This window comes from Ambystoma mexicanum, chromosome 3q (genome assembly GCF_040938575.1).
Source record: "Ambystoma mexicanum isolate Mex_15411 chromosome 3q, UKY_AmexF1_1, whole genome shotgun sequence".
Lineage (NCBI taxonomy): Eukaryota > Metazoa > Chordata > Amphibia > Caudata > Ambystomatidae > Ambystoma > Ambystoma mexicanum.
In genome coordinates this window covers 35,014,506-35,041,088 of record NC_090926.1, presented here as the reverse complement: position 1 = coordinate 35,041,088, position 26,583 = coordinate 35,014,506, and the positions used below count along the sequence as shown (strand labels likewise).

The following is a 26,583-nucleotide window of genomic DNA, read 5'->3' as shown; positions in this document are numbered from 1 at the left end:
TCTGAATACCTTAGCTGTACCACTAATAAGTGAAATTGGTCAACAAGAATTGGAAACTGATCTTGCCCCTTTTTACATATTGGCACAATTGTGCCTTCAATTCAGTTTCCAGGTATGTATCCACAAATGTGCATGTTGTTAAATGCTATTATAAGCAGCTGGCACCACAGAGTAGGCATGCATTTAAGGATTTGTATAGTGATGCCATCAAGACATAGACTTTTGGAGCTTGCTTGCGATGCCAGCACCCACTCTGCTTCTTTTAAATTAAAGTGAGTTGTTTGATAATTGTATTGATATTTGTTTCATGCTGTTCTTCCTCATTGGTCATAAATGCTTTGTGTAAGGGTGTCGAAGTAGGAAGCTGACACACAAATGGCATGGTGGTGGTTTAATAAATAAAATAACCCTCACAATCCCTATCATCTAAGAGGTGTTTCCCTGACTCAAATTAATACTAAAGGATCCATCAGAATGTCTGTCAAAATCAAACTCCACCATCCTGTGGCACAACCTACTTCTATCCCTTACACTACAATTAAAGACGAATACAACAGAGAGTTCCTTCTCCAGGAGAATGACTCCCTTCTCCTGAAATTCATGCGGTGTTCAACAGAATGTTCTCTTGCAAAAAGGCTGCCAGGGGAAATGACTCCCTTGCCCTGGCTTGCGGGTCCCACACAATCTTTGCAGACTTTCATGTACTGTACCAGGAGAATGACTCCCTTCTCCTGGTACGGATTTGTACAGTTCACAATAATGCCAGGGGAATGACTCCCTTCCCCTGGTGATACTGGTTTGTAGAGTTAACAATAAGGCCAGGGGGGATGACTCCCTTCCCCTGGTGGTACTGGTTTGTGCAGTTCACAATAAGGCATGGGGATTTACTCCCTTCCCGTGGCATCTCTTGTATTGTATTGTATTTATTTATATAGCGCTTGAGCCCTGAGGCATCTGAGCACATTTCTTACAGTTGCATATTACATGGTTACACAGGACATATTTTTACATTGTTAGACATTTACATAGTATTATTTACAGTTGCATGGGTATAATTTGTAGCTGTTACAAAGTATTAGATATTTACATATTTTGATGTTGCTGGTGTTACCAGGGCTTTTGTGTCGTGTCCAGGAGAATGACTCCCTTCTCCTGGTATTTGAAAAGCTCTTATATGGGTCTTTCAACTTGATGTATATTTTGCCACTCTCTCTTGATATTAACTAAGTCCAAACCCTGTCTCTGCTGGTCAATGGACTTATCTTTGCTGAGCAAGTTCTCCTTGGATTCCTTGGATTCTTGGTTCACTGTTGTTAGAGTCCCAGACCCTTCTCTGGTAGTCAGTGGACTTATTACTGCCACTGCGAAAAGGAAGTTCTCCTCAGATGATTGGTTCACTCTTCTGGTGTCCAGTAACTGCTTTGCTACGTCTGAGATGAGGGAGATCCCCCCTGATGTACTCTATTCAGTTCTGTTCCCCAATAGCCCTATAGCTGTCACGGGGTGGGGAACATTATGTTGTGTCCCTCTCTCCTCTCCCCCGAATTCCTACCGGGTCTCCTGTGCCTCCCTTTACCTTCTTGTGGGATGCAGCACATCACCGGTCCTTCCTCGGACGGGGTTCCTTGCCGGAGGCTTCCTCTGCTCTTCCCGTCCTGCTTCAACAGTCCTGGTGCACCTCTGCAGTCCTCTGCTCCTTAAGGTTTTGGGCTTTGCTCTTGGAGCCAACCGTCCACCCTGTTGCGATCATGCCACTGCTTCTTCCATTCGGCCTCGCAGTTGGGTCTGCTCCACCGATGTCCTCTGCACAGCCTTCCTTGCAGCCCTCACTCGAAGTTCTAAATTCCCAGGCTCCTGGCTTTCCCACGATCAGATAGACCTTAGTCCATCTTCTCTTTCATTTTTATCTTTGGGACTCTACCCTTGCGCACCATCAACACCTCCGAGATAATTCCTCATTCTTCCAGTGCGCCACCTCATGGCAGTAAGAGTTGGTTATTCTTCATGGTGGTTGTATTCTTCCTCGTATCAGTATGTTCTGTTCTGGCCATATTCAATGCTACTAAAATACACAGGTTTACTCTTGTTAAAATAGCTCAGTAAGGGGGGGATAGGGAATGTTGGGGAATAACATGGCTCAACGGGATGTACCTTAGGTGATAATCCTTGTCGTCAGAGGGGTAGTCCGTCCCCATGAGGTTTTCCCATATTAAACCACCCCTAGGGGGACTAATGGGTAGCAGACGCACATCCATAGCCTCCTGGGAAAAGGCTCCCCCCTGGGGAGAAGTGATAACACCTTGTGAATTGTCAAATGTGTTGCAGGTTTTGATTGAGACCTGAGGGAGTAGTCGAGCTTCTCGCTCAAGACTTTTGTCACACAAGTTGTCCAAGCAGCTGTGTTTAATATTTTGCAAGAGAGTTTCAGATGTGAAAGTGCTATGCTTTTCGCAGATGATCTTTTCCCCTGATGGTGTCACTCTTTCTAGACAGGTAATAGAATGGTGGCACTCCAGCATTCACAAAAGACCTGGTGCAATGTGTGGTATGTTGTTTAAATGAAAATTAAATGGTTATGAGATTGGATAGTCTTATTGGTACTAAGCAGTTGGTTTCGGCGCCCCTTTAGACCTGTATCTGCGCACACATTAGTGAGATGGGTGATAGAATCAGCTGGTTTTGATGTGTCCATTACAGCTGCTCATTCTGACAGAGGTGCTATGACATCCAAAGGTTTAGCCAGGCTAGCTGATAGTACAACCGGATTGGTTCGGAGATTCAGTCTTCGAGTCATTCTGTTTTAAGCTGATGGAGGAGCTGGCTTTGTTAGTGGTGAGTATGCTTTCAACAAACATAATATTCACTGTGTTCTGCTAAAAGATGTAGATTTTCCCTACAAGACAGTGTGACTTTTACATATTTTATTTCATGCTGAGAGTGAGTATTATCCCACCCTTCATTGGCAAAACATGATATGGCTCTATTTGCGGATACACTGTGTTGCCCTGAGTTCAAACGGTATCAGGTAATATTGTCCACGTATATAAGGTTTCCATACATATAGTCGCTGGGAAACGGCATAGGTGCCATTATATATGGGGACAATATATGGGGTAAATGGGAACGAGGGTTGCGGGAGGTGTCCCTGCTCCCTTTAAAAAAAAAGTCAGGGTTTGCAGAGGTGTCCCCCGCATTTTCCTATAAGGTCTCCACAAAAAATACAGCACCATTCTTGCATGGTGACATTTTTGCAGGAACATTATCACATGGATCTGTTTAAGCATGGCAGGATTTTGCACCTGCATGATTGCAAGTATTTGTCGTTCTTTCTAGGTACTGTCTCCAAGACGTCATCATCAGCTGACACGCTGATCTCGCCAGTGCTTTGATATGTTTCGTTGTTCACGTTGGACCGCTTTGGATTTCCTGTTGTTGGCCCCTGGTTGGACTGTTCATTATGCCAGGTCCTAGGGTTTGGTCTCTCTTATGGATGCTTGCGTTAAAGAAAGAGGGGTGAGCAAGGCAGAATATGAGGTAATTTTCAAGTTCTGAAGGAAACTAATTAAGATACTAATGTTTCTGGGAAATGTAGTTTGTTTTGTGCACTGTCATTTTATGCTGAAAATATCTAGTAATGTTAGTGACACGTAGCATTTCACTCCATTTCTGTAATGTAATTGATGTGCCACTGTACTATCTGGAATGGGTAATCTACATTATGCAGAATGCTCATGTTTCCTGTTGCCATGCATGTGTAGACCATCCAGTACGCTTTTTGCTTGTAATACTGGGACTTGGAGTTTTTCTATCTTTCAAATTAGAAATTAAAAACTGCCAGTCGAGGAATCCAAAGATAAAAAACATCACTGCTGAAACATGAGAACTGTGCATTATGCTGTGGGAGAATATTGTTGCTGTGTGCATTTCAACTTTGCGTTGTGACATGTAATCTAAATTATAGTGACAGATCAGTGTTTTTTCAAGATAGTGTAAATGAATGATGCACATTTTGCTCTGTGTCCAGGTGCAACATTTCAGGGCTCTATTTATCACTATCCAAATCCCTGTTGTTTTCCAATGAGATGCAGATTTCTCTGATTATTTCATCTCTAAATGTTAGAGAGCTTACAAGTCAAGATGGGTATTAACACAGTTTCACACATGTTGATTCTCTACATATTTATCTTTGACAGCAGCTAGGTGGTTTACCCCTCAAAGATCCAATACAAGTTGCGTGCCAATATTAAAGGCCAGCAAAACATCACTACACAGAGGCCTAATCCATCTAAAGAAAGACTCTTTCAAAATCATCAACGAAATGAGAAACCCTACATCAGGCAACAAATCACCCCCGCACCATAGGAACAAATCACCCCCGCCCCACAGGAACGAATCACCCCCGCCCCATGGGAACAAATCACCCCTGCCACACGGGAACAAATCACCCCCACCCCATGGGAACAAATCACCTCTGCCCCATGGGAACAAATCACCCCTGCCACACGAGAACAAATCACCCCGACCCCATGGGAACAAATCACTCCCGCCCCCACGGCACCCCCGCTCCACGGGAACAAATCACCCCCGCCCCATTGGAAATTTTGTAGTGACATCACCATCCACTTCCAAAAATAGTTAATAGCATCCAGCAATGTCTAATGGAATTGAGTAAATATTCCCAATGATAACCCAATCACAACCCCAACGGTCAACTAATGTGACCCTATCACGCAAGTGGTCTTAAAAAAAACTGGTTAAAGGACCAAAGCAGGCTCCAAAGCTGACTCTTGCCCCCTCGACATCTACAAAGAGATCCTCGCCAAAGAAAGCCGGGTGCTCTATGTTTGTAAACTAATGAACTCCATCACTTGAACAGGAGTTGCACCATGTTCCTTCAAGATGTCTTATGTGAAAACACTACTCAAAAATACCACCACAGACCCATACAATCCCTCTAATTACTGACCTATCTCTAACGTAGCTTACACAGCTCAAAACCTAGAAAGTGAAGTACACAGGCAAATCCTGAAACACTGAGTGGATCTGCAATAGCTTAGATCACAAACAAGAAGGATTCAGACCAACGAGAGAAACAGAGTCAGCACGTGTATCTGTCTGGGATAACATCAAAATCATTGCAAACACTAACACCACCTCACCCCTCTTGGACATTTCAGCAGCTTTTGGCACAGTCAACTATGCTTCCTTACTAAGGAGAATGGAGGAAGTTGGACTAGACAATGCAACACTGCAATGTATGAAGTCCTTCCTCGCGGATAAAGCACACATCACCCGACTTACCCCTTTCAGTTTCAATTCTCATGCAGGCTGCCACAAAGATTGAGCCAATCAACCATCCTTTTCAACATCTACATATCCCCACTTTTGAGGCTTGTACAAATACCCGTGCTCACTTGATACAACTATGCAGATGACACACTGCATCAACTGCAGTACACTAGTGAGCACATGGATGACCACAAACAACCAAAAACTCAACAACACAAAACAGAAATCAGGATCATTACACCTAATGCAGCACCAGAGACCCCACTAAGTTGGCTTACAGTAATGGGTACCTGCTCAAGAATCTCAATAGTAATCAAGAACATTGGCATCCTTTTGGACAGCAGACTCACCGCGGGACCACGATTCAAGCACTAGTAAAGAAGTCCTTCCATTATCTTTGCCCTACCAGTAAGATCAGGCCCGTCCTCAGCTTACGGCAAAGGACCCTTGCTGCCAGAGCACAAGATCTATCAAGAATCAAGTATGTAAAGGACATTTACCTCGGCATGATAAAGAGTATGAACTGGGGAGATAGTTGTTGCCAATACGATGGGTGGGGGTGGGACTCTGGCCCGAAGCAATGAGTTACATGGTTGCATTTAGGCTCCAAAATTGCTTCCTGCCTGTCCTTTTATTAATTTGTATTTATTCTTTTGACAGTGAACATACTGCTTTGCACAGGAACACCGTACAGTGGGTGATATGGTTGGTGGAGCAATCCCCCTGCTGGGGGCTTTGCAAAAGATAAGCATTCATCAATTTGGATGATATATGAACCAGTTGATGAAAGGTGGTGCTGAGAACACAACAAGGGGACAACACAGACGGGCAAAGAATACATACATTAAACTTACAGTCGATAACATACAGTATTTACATATGGCCAAAGTGGAGGCTTAGGTTGCAAATCAAGGGGGGTGGAAGCATGTTCATGTGTGATCAAGATACTTCTGTTGATAACGGATGGAATTTTAGAGTGGTCTAAAATGCTGCCACCATGGCAAGGCTCTTAAGGCGATCCAATGTTGGTGGTCTAAGAATGTGAAAGTGTGAAGGCGGGAGGCAGCACAAAGTGGGTCGATGGGGGTGGTGAGATTTAGGTGGGCTAGGAATTGAAGAGAGAAAAGTGGGATTAGCAGGAGGATCTGCCAGGTGAGGTCAGGTACCTAGTCCAGTGGTGGAGTAAAGAGCAGATGAAGACCTACAAAGTGAAAATTGATTCTGCGTGGACAGCCACCTCATATGGAGGCGGTGTGCACGGCTGGACAAGGATCGTGGAAGGTGGTACAGGGAATGGGTTGAAACGTTCAGTACTTTTTTAACAGGGGCAAAGGCGTAGAGGCAGATGCCCCATGAATAAACTGGTGCAGCAGTGCAGCCTCCTAAGGACCAGGCTGGGGGTTCCATGAGGAGGCTGGCGCAGTAGTCCAGCTTTCTGGGGGCCAGGCTGGGGACGAGGGTGGTGGGAGTCCCATGAGGAGGCTGGAGCAGTAGTCCAGCCTCCTGAGAACTAAGGTGGCATTGAAAATCTTAGCGGAATGATAGGTGAGGTGGAGGCAGATTTTGCAGATGTTCAGGAGGTTAAGACGGGCAGTTGTAGCAAAGAACTGCTGTAATGTGAGGTCACTGTCAAAGAGGACTCCAGGTTGCAACTCTTGCAGGATGGGGTGAGGGCATCATTAGGAAAGGCGTCTGATAGGAGGAAATGGGTGATAGGGTAGAGGCCAGGAGGAAGATCACTTCATACTAGAAGAGTCAAGCATTAATCACCACAGCACCATCCAGTGGCGAACTGTGGAGAGACAGTTGGGGATGAAAGAGGATATTAACAGATGAGGGGTGGGAAGGAAAAGATTTCGGAGCACTCATGAAAATGGAGGAATGAGAAGCCAAAGCAGGTGAGTTTACTGAGAGTGGATGTGGAGTATGAAGAGGAGGGGGACAAGGATGAATCTTTCTGGGGCACCCATTGGAATGGGCAATGGTGCATGGGAGGTGCCAATGTTTCAGGAGGTGGATAAGGAAAGGTGCACTGGATATCGGGCCTTTCAAGCAAGGAAGCCAAGGTTAGACAGGGTCATAACAAGAGGAGGATGATCGATTCTGTTAAATGCAGAAGAAAGGTCAGGAAGGATGATGATGGTTGAAGTATGTGAGCGGTAAGTGCTAGTAAGGACCTTGTAGAAGTCGGTGAGTGTTGTTTCCATTAAGTGTCTGCAGAGAAACCCGGATTTGTGACAATAACAAAGATTGTTTGTCTCCAGGTAAGTAGTGACGTTGGAAGAGACCTACACCCTCGAGAAGGGATGAAAAGTGAGTGAGGAGAGAGTGCAGGTCGGATTGGATGAGATGAGACAAGGAGGGAAAAGGAGGGAAAGAGAAGAGCTCAGTCAAGGTGGCTCGTATTTCTGAAATGTTAGAAGAGAAGCAGACAGCAAAGCTGGCTGCTGAGAGTGTGAAGAAGAACAAGTGTGGCACAGGGAGATAAGCAAGCACATGGTCTAGGGTCCTGGGACCCTCTGTGTAATTCACTGTTCTCCTTGCAATACCACCTTCGTCTTCAATGGCCGGTAAAGCCCATGAAAGAAGTCTTGCTTGTTATGTTCGCTACTGCTTCTTTGACTCTTCTGGGCAGGGGTGGACTAGCCTGTAGGGAGCTCTGGAGATGTCCTGGTAGACCACTGCACCCTGGGCCTCTTTTGTGTGGTAACCTATTTTTTCCCAGTGTTCTCATAGGGAAATGGGTGGGCTTGCTGGAACTGTGTCATATAGGCCCAGTCTGAAATGTATTTCCAGGGCCTCTTTTGGTTCCCAGTCCACCCCTGCTTCTGGGCCTTGCATGTCTGCTAGTTGCTGCACATGACCATCTGGGAGGATCTCCATGCTCTTACCAGTTACGAAGAATGCAGTCCCTTATAATATGAGGAGGTGTCATATTGTTTCTCTGGTGATTTTAATGCAGTCGAGCTAACATAAGGGCCGCTTATGTCCCGATTTCCAAATGTCCATTTGCCAATTAGTCGGCTATAGTTAAGCTTGTATCGGTTTGTGTGCTTCTTGGGTTTAGATTGGGTCCCCTTCCTAGTTGGCTGGTTTCCCTGGATTTCCCCACTATTTAAGGCTGTGTAACATGCGACCGGACAGCAGCAGCCACGCCCGCCACTCTTTAACTCCCTCTGGCACGTTTTGGACCCCAAAGGCTTCACAGCAATGCTATGGGGTCTTTAGGGAAGCCTGCAAGTGAGCTACAGTAACAGATGTAAACAGTTCTGTAATAAGGTGCTTCAATTTAAAACGTGTTTCAAGACATGACTGTTTAGCGCTCTTAATAATATACAAGGTGCATTGGGGTGTTTTAAAATGCGTTTGTTTTGCAGTATTTTATTTAGTTGAAAAAAATTGCTAGATTTTGCGCAAGAATCTCCAGAGTACTGCCCTACTGCGATCTAACCAATGCAATGCAGGTAGCAGCCTCTTTCATGCCTGAATTGGGAAATAACACTGTTGATAAATTCCTTTGAATCACTCAAAGAGTCAAGCAAAGGAAAAGAAACAAGAGATAAGGGTGACAGGGAAACAGTGACGAGGCAGGGGATGGACAACTTGGAATCCACCTGGAGCAGGACAGGGAAAGAGGGGAGAAGAGGTATTTAGGAGCCTTGGTTGCTGTAGGGTTTGCAAGGTAGGAGGGTGAGTGCCATGATGGGCTGTGCAGCTGCCCTTCCACTTTGCGTGAGCAGACTCTACGTTCATCCTCTCTGCCTCCAAGTCTCTGTAAGGGCCTGAATACATTCCAAGGATTGGAGTGAGCAGGAGTTATGAGTTTGGTACAGTTGAGGGACTTGCCAGAGTCCAGGCTAATAATAATAATAATTTGAGTTCTTATAGAGTGCTTTGTGCTATATTCCCACTTGTTGGTGCTGTAATAATAGGCGTGTTTACTACCCAATTAAATGGTGCCCAATGTATGCACCTTGGAAGGATGAAAGGTGGAGTCACCCCTTCCACAGGATTTGAACTTGCGAAGTGCAGGATGGCCCCAAGTCAGAGACCAGTACTTAACTCATGAGGATACTTCTGGGCTGTTCATAAAAAGAGTAAGAAGTGGCAAAGAGATCCATCAGCGTACGCTGGTGAGAACCTTGACTGAGAGTAAAATGGAGTTAAATAGCACAAAGAAGAGTGGTTTTAGAAGAGGGAGGACAGTACCGAGTTGAAGCGCAGGAAAGCATACTGGATGACCCTGGTGAGAGGCAGAGAGAAGATGTTGAGGGAAGATCTGACTTGAACAAAGCAAAGAGAGGTAGCCAAACAGTCACTCTTCAATCTGTATATAGTGCTAGGGTTAGAATGGGGAGGGCGAGTAGAAGAAGCAAGTGAGGCAGTGAAATGATTGAGGGAGTGATCAGAAGGAGATAGCTGGATAAAAGGGGCCAAGAAGTTGAGAGTGCAGAAGAGGACAATAGAGTCCCCATTGCTGCATGTAGGCTGGTTTTGAAGGACAACCAGTAAGTGGTCAGAGAGAGGGAGGTTAAGCTGAAGTCTGTGAACCTCGGTCATGTTTGGGTGGATGAAGTCTCCCATGAGTGTGACTGGGGTTTTAAAGAGTAAGCAGGGTTACTAACCAGGGTGGAATGACCAGAGAGCAGGACAGAAGGGTATATTTGGTGTGTTTGGTTATGTGTACTTGGGGTGGTAGCTTGATGTGCTTTGAAGTGATTATCTCAGAGTACTTTTGTATGCCAGCCTAGGTTTGATGCTTTACCTGATTAATTCTTGCAGCTCTCCCAAAGAGGGTGTTATGTTGACGTCGTCCTCGATAGCAATATCCCTAAGAGGGAAAAATGTCATCAGAAACAGGTCAAATAATCGGGCTTCTCTCTCAATCAACTATCCACTTCACTTGACACCCCATCACATGACTAATCACTCACCTGACATTCCGTTACACCAAACTTCCCCTTCATTCACACTTCATTCCCCAACCACCCATCAGCATGCACTCCCTTCACCTGACATGTTTGTCACCATCCAGTCTTTGCTCAATGGTGGACTGTGGACAGACTCTGATGCTTCGTTGTCTGCTTTTGCCTAAACTTATACCACCCAACATCTCACTCTGGGAAGGTGAGATATTGTGTGCGTGTGTGGGATGACTGATCCTCGGGGTATTGCAGGGATATGAGAGAGTGAAAACGAGAGAGAGAGAGGGAGAGAGAAAGAAAGAAATAAAGAAATAAATAAAGAAAGAGAGAAAAAGAGAAAGAGAGAGAGAGAGAGAGAGAGAGAGAGAGAGAGAGAGAGAGAGAGAGAGAGAGAGAGAGAGAGAGAAATAAAGAAAGAAGATTTCCCTGAATTGATGAGAATCCATCTGCAGACCCTGTCTCTGTCAGTTTGTTAATAATTTTGGCTTTTTGAAAACCTGTTGACCTGTAACTCAACAGCGATTGTTGGCTCTGTGGGACTCCAGGAGGTTTTGTTTACATTCACTTCTGGTGGAGACATTCTCACATGTTATGGCCACAAAAAATGGTGTTGACCATGGAGGACCTGCCAGGGTCACTTTTGGAGATGTGGAAGGTTTATGTCTCCTTCCTGCAGAATACTGGTTGGCTTTTGGCAACGCAGCATGTACCTGGGAAAGACTCATTGGCATCCATTTTGTGCCGAATGAGAATCCCAGCAGACAAGCATGATGAGTCACCTGCCTGTGGCTAGCTTACATTGACAGATACTTGCCACTACAAGACATCCTTTCTGTAAAAATAGGCCGCACATCTGGAAGGGGAGCATCAGGGGAAGCACGCTGTGAGAGACACCATCCCACAGCTGTCTCCTGTGTCACCAAATTCCAGGGTAGAAAGTGTAAACGGAAGGGACAAGAAGCTTTAGCTCCTTTTGGGAGGGGATCATGTAGGACTAGGACTCCTGATGTAGTCTATAATTCAAATCTACTTTTTAGGTCCTTTCACCAGGATGGGCTCTCCCATGAATGTCTACTTGCCCTACTTGCCCTCTGGAAAGTGCCGATGATGAAGGGGGAGACCTAGTCGCCCATGAAAGAAATTAAGCCCAGAAAGGGAGACACTGTGGGTTAGAGATGAAGACACTGGGAAATGCAAACTAAAACCAAAAAGACGTCTTGAGCGTCCCAAAGACAGATCACATAGTGCAGACAAATTTACTCTGTATTCACAGAGGCTAAGAGCTTTACCGGCATGGAAAAGAGTGAGTATGACGAAAGCGTTTACGGCTACCAAAGACCTAGAAAGACACAATAGGGGAGTACACTTGACACAATTTCCGTTGCTAGAAAAGGGTGGTGGACGACCGCAATATATACCATAGCAACAGATAGACAAGGATAATCTGAGGTGCAAGTTGCCCTCATTGACTGCAGGAGTGGGGAAATGGATATATGAGTTATAACAGTTGGCAGCAGGGACGACACTGGTAGTGGGTGACATCAAAAGCTTACTCTCGGCCATTCTTGGGGAAGTAGCAGACAATGTTTGGAAATGGGCACAGTATCCCGGAGTGACAGCACTGCACACGGCGCACAAAGGCGCACCTTTTAATAACTGCAGAACAGCCGTATGGCAAGCTTGAAGAGTACAGTACCCAGACACATCTGACATAAGCGAGATTATGGCACGCAAAATGCGTGAGGACGAAGAGCCACTTCAGTATATTCAGCAAATACAAGAACGTTGGCGTCTCAAGACGAGAGAGCCGTGGGATAAAACAATAGGACTATTCTATCATATATTAAGCCAAGGGCTACCAGAGCAGGTACAGAAGAAACTAAAGAAATTAGTAGAGATATAAGCGAAGCCATGGTCAGAAATTCAGTTGACTACAGTGCATTATTGCCGACTACTGCAGGAGAATGCCAGGAAGAGACACGAGGAAAGGAAGCAGGAGGAAGCAAAATTAGTGCAGAAAAAGCTATCCAAGTATACAATGGAAGGGGCGATGTTGACAAGTGGAGAGGGAGTATTTACTCAGAGTTCACAAAATCGACAAATGATGGTAGGTAAGGTTTTGCAGGGAGAGGAGACACCAATTATTCGCCACGAAGAATGGGAGGAATGCTCTGGGGAGAGGGTTTGGACACCCAATGCAGCATGGTGGAGAAGGGTTTGATGGAGGACAGCAGAGACCCCTGGGTGGGTCCACCACAATGTTGGACTTGTGGTAGTATAGGGCATACATCGTGACTGTGCAAGAGCAGAGGTGGAGCACAGCAGAATGGGGGGATGACATACCAGACAGAACAGCCTGACTACTATGCCCAAGATCACACACAGATATATGCAACGCAACCGGCACCAACACAAGGTGTACCAGTAAAATCAGAACAGCCCATGGTGTACGCACCACAGACACAAAAATACACACAGTCACCACAACCAGTACTGCAAGCACTGGCACAGCAGAGCATTGAAGCCGTGACACACTCAGACTCTGTGATGCAGACTCCCACACGGAAACTAGGGGGAGTGACTGTGGTGGGGGTAACCCTTTCACACAGACAGGGATGACTCTGTATCCACAATAGACAGCCCACAGACAGACCTGATGTCTTCAATCCTGGCCGTTACACCCGACTCGAACAAGGAACCATGTGCAGGGTTGACCATAGGTGGCAAGACATTTTCCTTTCTCGTGGATATGGGGGCAACCAGATCCTGTATTAGGGAAGGGAGATACCCAATGTCAGGCATTGATATGAATGCGCAGGGATTTTTCTGGGGCTAAAGAAGGCTACAGAAGGCTAGGAGAACATGACCTGACCATGACACTGTTATATTCCTGACAGACACCAGTCAACATAATGGGTAGGGACATGATGAGCAGACTAAACATGACCATTCCATTCACAGAGCAGGGGATAGTATGCTCAAGCTCCAGGAATTCACTACATGAATGTATGAGAACACATTCAGGCATTTTGTGGTCAGACTGTGCAGAGGAGGGTGCCAGTCCTGAGTTAATCCAATATGGAGTGGAGGTAATGTTATCATGGCTTCCAGGGATATAGGGCAAACTACTTTGTTTACCCAATGAATTTCTGTTCAGGCCAGAGACTCATTAGATGAGAAGGAGGGACAAGTGTTCCCACTAGAACTAGAGACATTTATAGTAAGGGATGAGAGGATAGTACTACACAGGACTGATGATATAGGATGGGCAGGCAGAGCAGTAATCGCGGTAGGAGAAGGCCAAAGGCTGTCTGACTTGATAGATGAATAACTGTTCCAATGACCGTTCAGACCTCGGGACAGTGTTCTTCATAAGCATTACCTATTGGGTGAGAATACATTATAGGGAGGTACCACAGAGAATGGCCTTGCTGAAAAAGGCACCACCGCCATTTCTCGAGGAAGACCTAGTCCAGGTACCAAGCGTCTTATGGACCAACAGTCTGTATGACGTTGACCTGCTAAAGGGAGTAGGAGCTGTTAATATCAAGCTTAAGTCAGGGGCTATCTTACCAAGGGAAAAACAATATCCTTTGTCCAGGGAGGCAGACAAAGGAATTTTTTAGACAATTTCTACGTTATTGCAGCAATGGATCTTGGTGCCTTCAGAATCGCAGTGTAACACAGCTGTGCACCCTGTGAAGAAGGCAACATGGGGATTCTGGCGCTTTATTCAGGACTTGTGCCCGCTGAACCATATTGTTGAAACAGAGTTTCCGTTAGTTCCGAACCCAGCAGCAATACTGTGTAGCATTCCTTCAGAAGCAACCCATTTCACAGTGATTGATTTGAAGAACACTTTCTTCTCTATACCGCTTCATGAGGAATCACAGGATTTTACATCATTTATATACAGAAGTAAAAGTGGAAACACACAAGCCTTCTATTGTGAATCACCCTCTTTATTCAATAGGGTCCTCCAAAGGGACCTAGGGAACATACATCTGGACAGCACAGTTAGTCAGTACGAAGATTATATATTAGTTTGCAGTAGAACAGAAGAACAGTGTCAAAATGTTTCAATACAGTGGTTGACAGTGTTAGCAGAAAAGGGTTACAAGGTAGACAGAGGCTGCAATATTGCCAAAGCGAGGTGTTGTGCATTGGACAGTTAATATGACAGGAAGGAAGGAGGGTGACCCTTCCGAAAAAGCTGAGGCAATCTTCAGAACACCTCCGCCATGGACGGTAAGGGAAATGCAGCAATTCTTAGGTATCATGTAATTATTTCCGGGCCTGGGAGTTCGGTTATAGTACGTACACAAGACCCCTTTTAGGTGGGCTCTGGGAGGCCGAGAGGGGGGGCGGTAAATTGACATGGACAGAGGAGATGAATGAAGCATTTGAGGAATTGAAATGGGCAATATGCACAGTCCTAATGTTATGAAGTCCCTATTACAGTGAATAATTCTATCTGTTCTCACACTCCAATGGGGTAGTGATGAAGGTGGTGCTTAAACAAAAGACAGCCTTACATAAACCAATGGCGTATTATAGTGGAAATTTAGACCCAGCATTGAAAGGACACAATCCTTGCGAACAGGCATTGGTGGCTGCTGCTGCATTTGCAGTGGAGAAATCTGCAAGTATCACAATGCGGTGCAGTATCACACTTTACGTGGAGCATGCCCTTTGTGCTCTTCTTGAAAAGTCTAAGAGCAAGTTGACCACGCAGAGAGCATTGAAACCATCTTGAATCCGGCAATGAAAATAGTGAGGTGCTGAATTGTAAATCCAGCAACGTTTATAGCTGAACCAGTAGAGGAGGGAGATTATGTACATGACTGTACTACATATACAGAACAGTATGACAACATCCCCAGAGTAGGGGAGAATGCCCTTGAAGGAGGGGAGTTGCTTTTTATTAACAGGTCGGCAACTATAGATCAGTCGACAGGGAAGAGAGTTGAAGTAGTGTCAAGGGCAAGGTTGCCATCACATTTATCAGCGCAAGCAGCAGAATTAGTAGCTCTTATAATGACATTGGAAGTGCATGAGGCCGAGGAGATCACTGTGCACTTTGACTCCGCCTACCTGATGTCCACAGTACATTCCGGACTGTCATATTGGAAAAGGAGGGGCTACTGACATGCTGTCACAGTCCCCATCAGAAAGACATTGCAGTACTCACCCACCCACCAGGCACCATGTCGGGCCTGTCATCGCTCTGCACCATCCGCACCATCCAGCAAGGTTCACTCCATGTGGCACCGTCAGCATCGCCAGACGCAACAACCATCCAGGGCAGATCACCCGTCACGGCAGAGCTGGCGAACTAGCCGCTACATCAGTGGCGGTTACCATCGTGTCTGCTTACACGCCCTTCGCAGAAGAAACGCCCACGTGACACTCATGCTACGCAGAAGACACGCCCAAGTGACACTCATGTTACGCGGAGTTCCCGCTCACATGACCTGTTCTCACTGGCATAAAGGGACACAAAGTACAATGCTTGGGGCTTCTCAGCTGTTCATTTTTGCAGCGTTTAGCTTGTGCTTCGAGCAGTGCTCTGTTCTGTATTCCTGGACTTTGACCTTGTTTTTTCTGCACCTGGACTGCCTTTGTTTGCCCTCTAACACTATGATATTCTTTGGATGGATTTGCTCTAACTGCTCTGACCTTGGCTAATGATTCAAGGACCTCCTCTCTGTCTTGTTTTTTGGCTTTGGTGTTCATCTTGGTTACTTGGACTTTGGATACTTGCCCTGCCTCTGGATTGATCCATCTTCCCCACAGTTCCTTCCAGGACAACCGTGTTTTCCCATACTATTCACATTATTTGAGATTGCCATAAGTGCTTTATGTTAACACACTTGTTTCCCTTTGCAGCTACCTGGGACCTGGTGTTTACTGTTCCTGCCACCTGTGGCCCCAATAACTGGTAAGCGAGTACTTACTGTTATCTCTCTGACTGGTGCTTGGGGACAGAGGTATACTAATCTACGTGGACCTCGAGTCTTGACACATGCTGACGGGACACCAGTACAGCATGTGCCCCTGTTGGCCAGACTCATAGACGCACTACAACTCCCATCAGCCACAGCGGTTGTGAAGTGTCAGGCACACACGATGATCTCCTGCAGCAACGAAGCAGTAGACACAAAAGCAAAGCAAGCGGCATATTTTACAGAAATAAATGCATTTGACACCCCATCTAAAACACGCTTACAAGTGTGGACGATGATATTGAGGGAAGGGTATAGTTCATTGCTCGTTACCCAAATAGTGGAATTTCATGGGCGAGCACCCATCGAAGAGAAAAAATTGTGGGTGAAGAAAGGATGTTCAATATCCCCTAGAGATGCATTGTGGCGACAGAAGAGCAGATGAAAGCTGATGATTCCTGCAACATTGTTTCAGGTTGAGCTTACACAGCTACACTAACCGACTCATAGTAAGGATGTTCTTGCTGCACATATTGGGGAAGATTGGTTCTGTCGCAATCTGGCGGAATACATTGCCACTTTTACGGCACTTGTATAGTATGTAAAAAGTTCAATGCTGGTCACACGTTGCGCATAGTGCGAGGAGCAATACCACGCCCTAATGGGTCTTTTCAACATTTCCACGTAGATTATGTAGACATGATCCAAGTTTGCCAAGGGTACTGCTACATGATCGTAGTGGTATGCCTTTTTCTCGCTGGATCGAAGCTGGTCCAAGCTCACACCCTGATGTCCTCAGTGCTGCAGAATCCCTCGCCAGAGAGGTGTTCCCACGATGTGGGGTTTGCGAGGTCCTGCATTCAGACAACGTGCCTCAATTTGTAAAGAAAACCTTTGAGCACATCACAGCCCTGCTGGGGATTAAGCATAGGTTTTCCTGTGCTTATCCCACACAAGCTAATGGAATTTGTGAACCTCTCAATGGCTTGCTCAAGGAAAAAAATAGGCAAAATAAAAGCAACACTGGAGAAGGGATGGCTACATTACCTACCCCTAGCCTTGTTTGCATTGCACTATCAAACTGGATCCGACCACCATTTAACCACTCATGAGGTGGTGACAGGACTATCTGCGACTCCCGCTTGCTCTTCCCACTAGAACGCTGACAGATACCCAGAGTACAGCCACTGTCTTAGGTGATGAAATGCACGAATACCTTGCTTCAATGATGGCTAGTGCTTCTTTTATCTCTCAATTGTGCCGGTGGATGAGGTTAGAGAAGGATGAGGAAGATAATGCACCAGTAACAGACTCTGAGCTGCTTAAGCAACCACCTCTCTACCCAGAGGACCCAAAGTATCCGTGTCACTTTGTTTGGTCCTGGTACAAGCCCAGGTTTGAGGGCCCCTATTTCATAGAACAAGCAACAGACAAGGATATAAAGCTTATGGGAAAGAAGACATGTATCTACCTTGGAGACTTCAAGTCCTGCAGAGGTGAGACCTCCTTGACCAAATAGGTAGACGATTTGATGCAAGAAGAAGAACAAGAAGAAGAAGAAACACTTCAGTGGATGCAAACCTGGTAAATGACTAGAGCTAGACATGAACTGAATGAAAAGAAAGATTAGGCACACTGTCCTTTTCTTACATTAGCTAATCATTGGGAAAGTATGGGCTGACCATCTCTAATGGTCCTATAACTGCACAATCTTTTCCAAACTTGAATCCACATACGGAAAGATGATTCCACCTCAGGTGTTCTTTTATGCTTTCCTTCTTTACTTAGCACACGCTTACTCAATACTAACCCAAGGTGATACACCTGTTATTGCATTGCTTAAAAGTGCCAAAGTGCAGCTTGTCTGGAAGTGCATGTTTTTTGCTGCATTGTCTCATTATTACCGTAGGAACTAACAACAAAATAGTAATGGTGCATTTCAAGGACCTTTTCAAGTGGTCTCATGAACTTTACGTACAATATAAAAACCACCCGGCATTACGGAAGATGGCAACTATGACAAGATCTATCGTGTTCATATTGTGTGCTTTCTGTTGTATCTATCTCTTTAACCTCTTTGCACTACAAAAGGTTGTATTATCACATGCCCACACTTTAATACATGTTAAGACAACCCTACTTCCTGCTCTCACTGAAGCCATATCTGGGTGGGTAACCAGCGCTGTTCGAGATGTAAAGAGATTCAGGCAAAGCACAGATTTAGATTTTGAACATATAAATTCATACCTAGCTGATTTGGCCCACGTGCCTAAAAATGTGTGGTACAAGCACATGACCATGGTGGGGAGAGAGGCAATGAAGGAGAGCTGCTATGTGTGCGCTCTCATCCCCTATGCCATGAGTACCTCCAGAACATTCATAGCAACCGATGTCCCAACAGTCATGGCGCAATGCCTCCTGCACCGTCGCTCTGCACAGCAAGGGGCTCATTCCAAGGAAGAGGGGCCACATTAAGATGGATGTCACAGAAGACGTTCCCATATGGGGGGAATAGATACGTTCAGTTCGGACCACCGGGTCGGATATATTAACTGGGTAGCTTTCCGCAATTGCGAGGAATATAACAAGGTTGTACCTTCAGTACATCTACAATACGTAATCACGTATGTTCAACAATCAATCCAAGCCTCAGAGGAAGAGCAGTGTTGCTCGAAACACGTGTTAGGCTGTACCATACTCACCTAATAAAACTGCAAACTAAGCAGTGTCTTAAATTTGTATGTGTTGGCGCAGTGAGACTGGAAACACTCCTTCTTAACCCATATGAAGATAGTTACATCAAGACTCAGGAAATGATAGACGACTACTGGAGTACTGATAAGATGATAGAATATGTTCCTGATGGCCCGAAGAAAAGGAGAGGCCAGAATAGGGCCATAGAAGGAATTAAAATGTCCAAAGACAGGACAGAGGGAGATAGGAAGAATGCTAGGATGCTGGGAAAGACCACAGCTACTAGTATACAGACACATATTTACAGGAGAAGGATGGAAGGAAGCAACAGTAGGGTGCAAAGAAAACGCACTCCTGACAGTTCCAGTAGAAGGGTTGCAGAAAGAAAATGATGATTGCATCAAGAAGCGGGCAGCAAGTGCAAAACTGCTCACCTCGGTGGAGAATGAAGCAGGTCCCATGCCAATCATACCAATCGAGACTGTTTCCTTGTGTTTCCAGAATGATGGTCCAGTGAAGGTTGGAGAGAACAAAGGATGCAAGCAAATATCAAAAATACCAGGCATGAAGGTCTGCACTGCAGTGTTAATGGATCACTACTGGGCCTGCAGATCCAACTACCACTAAACTGGGGACAAATATGCTCTCTGGCACAACTGTACACACCAGCTTTAGTAGTGCCTCGAAATGACATGCAAGTAGTTGGATTCCCCCAGATGAATTCACACCAGAGGAAGAAAAGGTCTTCAGAGCTAGTGAGAGCAAATAGAGGAAACTATGTTTCAACAAAGATGGAAGATGCACTAGATGTGATACCACCAGAACACAGATTATTCAGCCGAACTGAGATTTTCTTTGCATCAGTGGTTCCAGGAGCCCAGACCAATGTCAATGCCAAGTGGGTCCAGATCACGAGATGGGAACTGTTTCAGAAGATAAACTCGACCCTCAATGGGTTTAACACCATCAAAGAAGAGTTGAGAGCTGTCAGATTGATGACCTTACAGACCAGATATGTTCCGGATCTCCTCACAGCTAGGGAAGGTGGCGCTTGCACTAATATCAGAGCTTCTTGCTGTATGTACGTGCCTTCACACAATGGAGAGAATGGGACACTAATAGAGGCAATTACAGACCTGCATGTGAAAATGGAGGCGGTGACAAACCCAATAGGAGAGGATGAAGATTGTCTGACATACATTTTTCCTGGATACCATCATGGATGGCTAGTGGACTGAAAGTACTGATTGTATTATTTGCCTTCTGCGCAATCAGAGTAGCTATAGTGCAGTGTAAGAGGACTATTAAAAAGACAATAGGGATGAAAATATTACTGAATATGGAGACAAAAGCTGATGGAGAAACACACACTCTCAGGGTGTGCAATCACGCCTGAAGCAGTGTCCTCTCTTGCCGCCAGGTACAAGATTCTCCTTTCCACCAGATATACGCAACTACTGGGGAAGATGGGTGTGGTGTAAACCCGATAGAGATTGCTGCTATATGACATGGAGCTTAGACAAGCATGTGAGGTACCATGGACATTTTTTGAGGAGTGGCGAAAGTATGGATACCAAGACCACACGTGAATAGAGAAGGTTGTCAGGGAAGTGTGGTCGACTTGTCGACCAGAGGGGGGATTGAAGATGGGGACTCAAATGTGGCTCTCGTTACACCCATCCCACTCTCAGATAACTGTTCAGACCATACCCGGATGACAGTTTTGAAGAGATACAGATGTCATCAATTGAACAAATTGACTGACTGCAACCTCGAAGAACACTGGTGATGTCACGACTGACATCATGACATAGATATGTGAGACATGAAGCACATAGACATCCCTCCACGAAGTTGCACAGACATTTAGCCTTATTGCTGATAAACACAAAGAATATGCTTATGACTCACATAGCTAGAGGACTGATGCACGTATGCCCTTTTGCTACGCGGAATGTGCAAAACACATGAGAATACATATAAACTACTTGCTGATGCTCAACCACAGCTAACATGGACGGTCATGCGAATAAAGATGGAGGCCATAAGCATTGGAGTGAATGGGAAGGGCAGGATGAACACAAGCACACAGAGAAAGGCAAACCGGTTGATTCTGCTGAAGCAGGCTAGGCTTTCGGCGTAGACACAGTGCACAGCCTCATCAAGGACACTGAGCGAGAAAGGTTTCAAGTTAACAGAAGCAAAAGGACACCTGCAAGGAACACATACCAAAAACCTCCATAACTGCAAGACAGAGAAGTCCATTTCGTGGTCCCTACACGCGTGATGTGAACCTGCTAAAACAGAGCCTATTAATTTGAGGCAGACTGAGAAGCCTTTTCCCATCGAACCCAAGGCAGGAAGATACAAGCATAACACAGGTTCAAAACCGAATGTTCTGTTTCAAAGCCTAGGAGAGTGGAGGTGGTAACGTTTTGAGAAAATGCAGCACCCTCTGGGTTGTTCCCGCTACCTTCAATAGTTGCACTTGGCCTGGTAACTGTCCAAAGCTCCAAGGCTGAGAAGACTCTTTCTGCTCAATCCCTAATCACCTTCCACTCTAAGCTTACACTATGTTGCATAGGCCAATCATCTTAAGCTAACCTGAAACTTTGTATTTGTTACACATAGAGGTGGACTCAGGAGGAGCAACCAGATATGGCTTACCCAATTAGTGGACTAACCCATTATGGAATATATATGTAGTTTACCTTGCTAGGGCCCAGTTCCTCTTGGATGTAAGCAGGGAGATTGTAATAGTTTCCTTGCCACTATTACACAAGGCTACCCAGACAGCCATTTTGCTGATGAACTATAGAGATGTTTGCAACGCCTTCCATCAGATCTCCAAGCGAGTGAGGATGTGTCCTTTGTGGCTAGTGTACCCCATAATCTGGCACCTTGCCTGCCCCTTTTTGTCCCCAGGAAGGTACTGGGTGCTGCTGGGTGAAGGATTCCATGTGGCTTATAGGGAAAGTGTGTGCACTGAAGACAGATGCTTGTGGGGTCACAGTGGATCTGGACTTTATCCCTTTGAGGACCAGTCCAGTGAAAATGTTTACGTTAAATTTGCTTTCAGACCAAGAGTAACCAAGTCCTGATGGCAGAATCCCTATTGCTCACCCTATCATCGTGTGACTCAACATGTGTATTATATTGTATTGCGATAGGGTGAAGCTAGTCAGTCAGTGAGTTGGTATGACTCATGATTGTGTGGCTAGTCAAGGAGGAACCATCAAGACTGTATGTATGACTTAGGCAGGGGAGAAGGGTACACTCCTTGTTGCCTAAGAAATCAAAGGAGTTTAGTGATTCCTTATCATGGGGTGATTCATTTTTCAACATAGTAGCATGGTAACCTGGTGATTATTTCTCTTTTTTATTTTTCTGCCGTGATTTATGATTTGTTGTTGGCCTGTGTGGTTGAGTACCTCCATTGGTCGTAAGTGCCCTACAAATGCTTACAATAAAATACAATTATTATTACCTTTTAGGAGATGCAGTATTGAAGAAGATTTGGGCCCAAGGGGCTGTCCATGCTGATCCATCAGGGTGTATTTGCTGATCTTTTTATGAGGTGGGCTTCAGAGGAGCACGGCACTCTTCCGTAGGGCAAGGTTGAACCACATATTCGGACAAGAGGTGGGTTGCTACCATTCAGGCAAAATGATGCCAGACAGTGCGTAGACAGGGATTCTGCAGTGCGTAAAACAGCCAGGCCTGGATATTGACTTGTCGAGATCTGTTTGTGAGGAGGAGGAATTTGATCTTCATCAGCTTTAACTTGAAGTAAGCACTCGACATCCAAAATGTTATTGCGTCGAGGCAGACTTTTGAGTCGATGGATAGCCTTGTTTTTTTGTGACGTTCAATGCAGAGCTTTGTCCAGGTCTTTGGTGGATCTTCGTTACATAACTGGTGCAAAGTCATTCAGTGGTTACATGTAAATGGTAAAGATCACATGGCTACAAGTACATATTTGAAAAGTCACTAGAACGTGGCTTGGAAATTCACTGGTCACAGCTGGGAACTGCTGGCCCCATCTAGCTGAGTAGGTGGAGGCTGGCAGTGTTATAGGAGAACTGTTGTAGTACAGTGCTGATAAAGCCACGAGTATTGATAAACCTTTGCTCAAGGCTTGATGATAGATGGAGCTGAAGGCTACTGAGAAGTTGGACAGGGCCAGAAGATGGGAGTTACCAGTGTCTGTAATGTGTAGCGTATTATCACTGACTTTGATTATTGTTGTATTAATGCTGCCTTGTGATCTCTACCCTGACTGGTAGTCATGTAGAATGCAGCTGTTGTTGATTTGTTCCTGCAGTTGAATGATGATAGTTTTCTTGGTTAGCGTACCATGGATTTTGTAGAAGTGTGATAGGTAAGATGTTGACAAGGCATCTGGTGCCAGGTACAGAAGGGTTAGTCAGTAACAGGAGGATCTATCAAGTTTTTAGTGCAGCAGAAAAGATGGCTTGGGAGGGGTTGGCATTGACTATGTTAAGAATAGGAGTAAAGGCTTCTTCAAGCGTGTATGTGATGATGCCATCTTCATGGATGGTGGCCTTGGGGAATTTATAGGACAGGTAATCCACCTGGTTGTGTTGCCGGGTGAGATGGGAGGAAAGGTGGTGGCTTGATTGAAGCTGTCAATGTGGTGCCCTACCGTGTATATTTATTGGGTGAGAAATTGGGTGACTGACTTGTATTCTTCAAACGAGTGAGGTGTTGGGGAGGTCTGGAAGTGCATTGATGCAATTCTTCAGCTCTTTAAAGAGTGCACTAATTCATTAGACGGATCCTGTAATGGCTGGTTCTACCGATTATTTTTCTGTGTGAAGTGTAGTGGATATTAAGTTTAAGAAGGTTGTCTTGGAATTGGATGTTGTGCTGTATCCTATCTTGTTTGTGGTTAAAATAGTCAATGTACTGGCGGAGGAGGTTCGGTTAACTGGATCACAGTTCTAGAGGGATATGGATTGTGACAAATAGTTACAAGAAGCATACAAAGAACCATAAAGGTCCTTTTTATGTATTGTTTTCACAATAGTATATGGCATTGTCAAAAAATGTTTTGTTTGCTATTTTCTTCAGTCTCCTGACTAGGCTTTTTAGTGCCAAACAAGTTAACATTTATACTATGTATAATTTCACATAGTTATTAGTCCCTCAGAGTCTTCCTTTCATCCGCTGATATCAGAGCCACAGCTCCTTTCAACCGCTGATATCAGAGCCACACCACCTTTCAACCGCTGATATCACAGCCACAGCTCCTTTCAGGTTCTTACAGTCTAACAAGTCTCCATATTCAAGGTTTGCGCTGTTAATAGCTTTTCAGAATTCAAAATAGCTTTTATTTTTCTACTACCCGTCACATAGCTTCCATTAATTCTCCTCATAATTGGCACAAGTCACAGTTCACAAGCGTTTAACAATTTGGATTTCACTCCACTTCTCAGAGTGAAGCACTTGAGCTATGCTTTTCTTAGGCAGAATCAAAATGTCCCAGACATGCTTTGTTACCGTTACTACATTTTCCAGAATGCATCACCAGGCTGATCTTCAGTATGTCTTTTAGATGCTTTATTATTTTTGCTGTATTGCCTTTTGGATGCGTTGGCATTTTTACTACTTTAAGTAACTTAATTAAGTTCAAGACCCTCTGCATTGTCCACAAGGCCTTCTGAGGTCTGGGTCCGCAATAACTTCAACTCTCCCTCCAGAAATACCTTCCTACTCGAGCTGTTCGCTCCTCTACCTCCAACTCCCTCAGGGTCAGTCGCTTCTCCAATCAACAAGTTGGTGGTAGATCTCTTTCTTCGGATGGGGCCCTCCTCTGGAACGGCCTCCCTGCCTCCCTGAAACTCGAGGAGAACCATCTTCGGTTCTGGAAGCACCTCAAGACCTTCCACTTTGCTTCTGCCTTCTCTCTTCCTCTCCACTGCTGATCTCTGTCTGTTTCTGCACTGGGCTCCTGGCTACCCTCTGTATTTGGCCCAGATCCCTGCCCACCCATCTGCATACCCGCACTGCCTCCCCCGACCCTTGCCCCTGGGTCTGTAGCTGCAACCTTACAGTCCCCTTAACTGCACTTATCAGACACCCGCTGTCTGCCCTTCATTATTGCACTTGCCACCTGCTGCCTGCACTAACTTTTGTTGCTGTTTTGATCACGTGTTCAGCACTTTCCACTCCTCACCTACCCCTTGCACTTTCCGCCCTCCCTCTCTCCTGTACTTCCGCGTTCTCAATGTCACTGGGCTTAGTAAGATTGTTGTTTTTTTTCCTCCCTTGCCTCGTCGCGCACTGAAACACTTGTGTATGGCCGCAATTTAATAAACTATCATATCATACAGTAACATCCAGAGCCCACCCCACAGGCACAGTGAACCACTGTGCTCTGAGGAGAACATCCATCAGTTAAGCCCTGCTGGGCTTCAACATGCATTTTCGGAGAGCTGGCTCCAATCTAATATGTCTACTGCTGCCATCCTCAATGTTTCCTGTGATCCGATGCTCATGATCCCGCCTCCGCAATCAGCAGATTGGCTGGGGTGATGTTTTTCACACTTACCTGCAGGGGGCCCAGCAGGTGAAGCCAGCCCCCTCTAAGGGCCTCCTACAAGGGCCATGTCCACTCCTGTCTGGGCTGCAGTAACATCCAGAGCCCACCCCATGTGCACAGCAGACCACTGTGCTCCGGGGAGAACATCCATCAGGTAAGCCCTGCTGGGCTGGTGCATACATTTTCAGAGCACTGGCTCCAATCTAATATGGCTGCTGCTACCATCCTCAATGATTCCTGTGACCCGATGCTTATGATCCTGCCTCGGCAATCGGCGGATTGGCTGGGGTAATGCGTTCAAACATAGCTTATTCAGAGTATAACCACAAAAGCAACAATAAATCACAGTAAATGTTGAACATTGTTAAAAAACACATGACTTGGTAAAAAAACATTTCATCCACAGTTCACAAACCTTGACCTTCTCATCCAGGCCCTATCCAAGTATTTAGAAATAAAAATGTACTGCATTCAAATCTATAGTACTCTGTTAATAGGCTAATGCGGCATCAAGCTGCCTTATATCCCTCCGCCGAAGATATAGCGCACTTGCATAGGCAGGCGTCACACAGTCTAAGTAGGGCTGAATGCCCTCCACCTGCTTTACTTGTAAGTACACCACTCCGGGAGACAGAATTCTGCATGCCCTTTTCATATTCCCAGTAGATGAAACGTTACACATCATTTTAACCAATACCCGGGAACTCGCTGGCAACCCTATGATATTAGACCAAAGTGCAGACAAACCTAAATCAACAGCCTGTTACGAATAAACCTAAACCATGGTAGAGAGCCAGAGCTGGAAACGTTCAATAAACTTGTTAAAGCATCTCTATACTTTGCAAGTTCTGGAATGTTCTTTTATCTAGACCAATAAGTCAACGGCTTGTTTTTCAGAAGTTCGGCGATGGGATTAAGATTACATACCCAGCGCAAACTGACGACGGGAGCACCATTTGGACGCATAAGTAAAGCCTGCAGAAAAACGTTAGCAACCACATTTAGCAGATCTATGTGATTTTTGTGACCACTATTATTACGATGGCCGAAAAGGCTGACTTTTTTTTGTTATTTTTTTTTAAACCCGCCTTACACCACATACATATGCGGGGGTAGACCGCCGTAGCACCCATATTACCATTATATTACCTACCCCCCCCACTTA

At 45.4% G+C, this 26,583-nt stretch overlaps 1 protein-coding gene across 3 annotated transcripts in view; it reads right to left on the bottom strand.

The window, feature by feature from the left end:
• NCF4 (neutrophil cytosolic factor 4) overlaps window positions 1-26,583 on the bottom strand; it is a 267,387-nt gene that overhangs the window by 19,992 nt on the left and 220,812 nt on the right. For 2 of the 3 annotated variants that reach the window (XM_069653000.1, XM_069653001.1), the window contains exon 9: window positions 10,055-10,120. In XM_069653000.1, the coding sequence (XP_069509101.1) occupies window positions 10,055-10,120 (66 nt within the window). Of the gene's footprint in view, window positions 1-10,054; window positions 10,121-12,866; window positions 12,981-26,583 lie in introns of those variants that run through there. The other variant, XM_069653003.1, reaches the window with a different exon arrangement.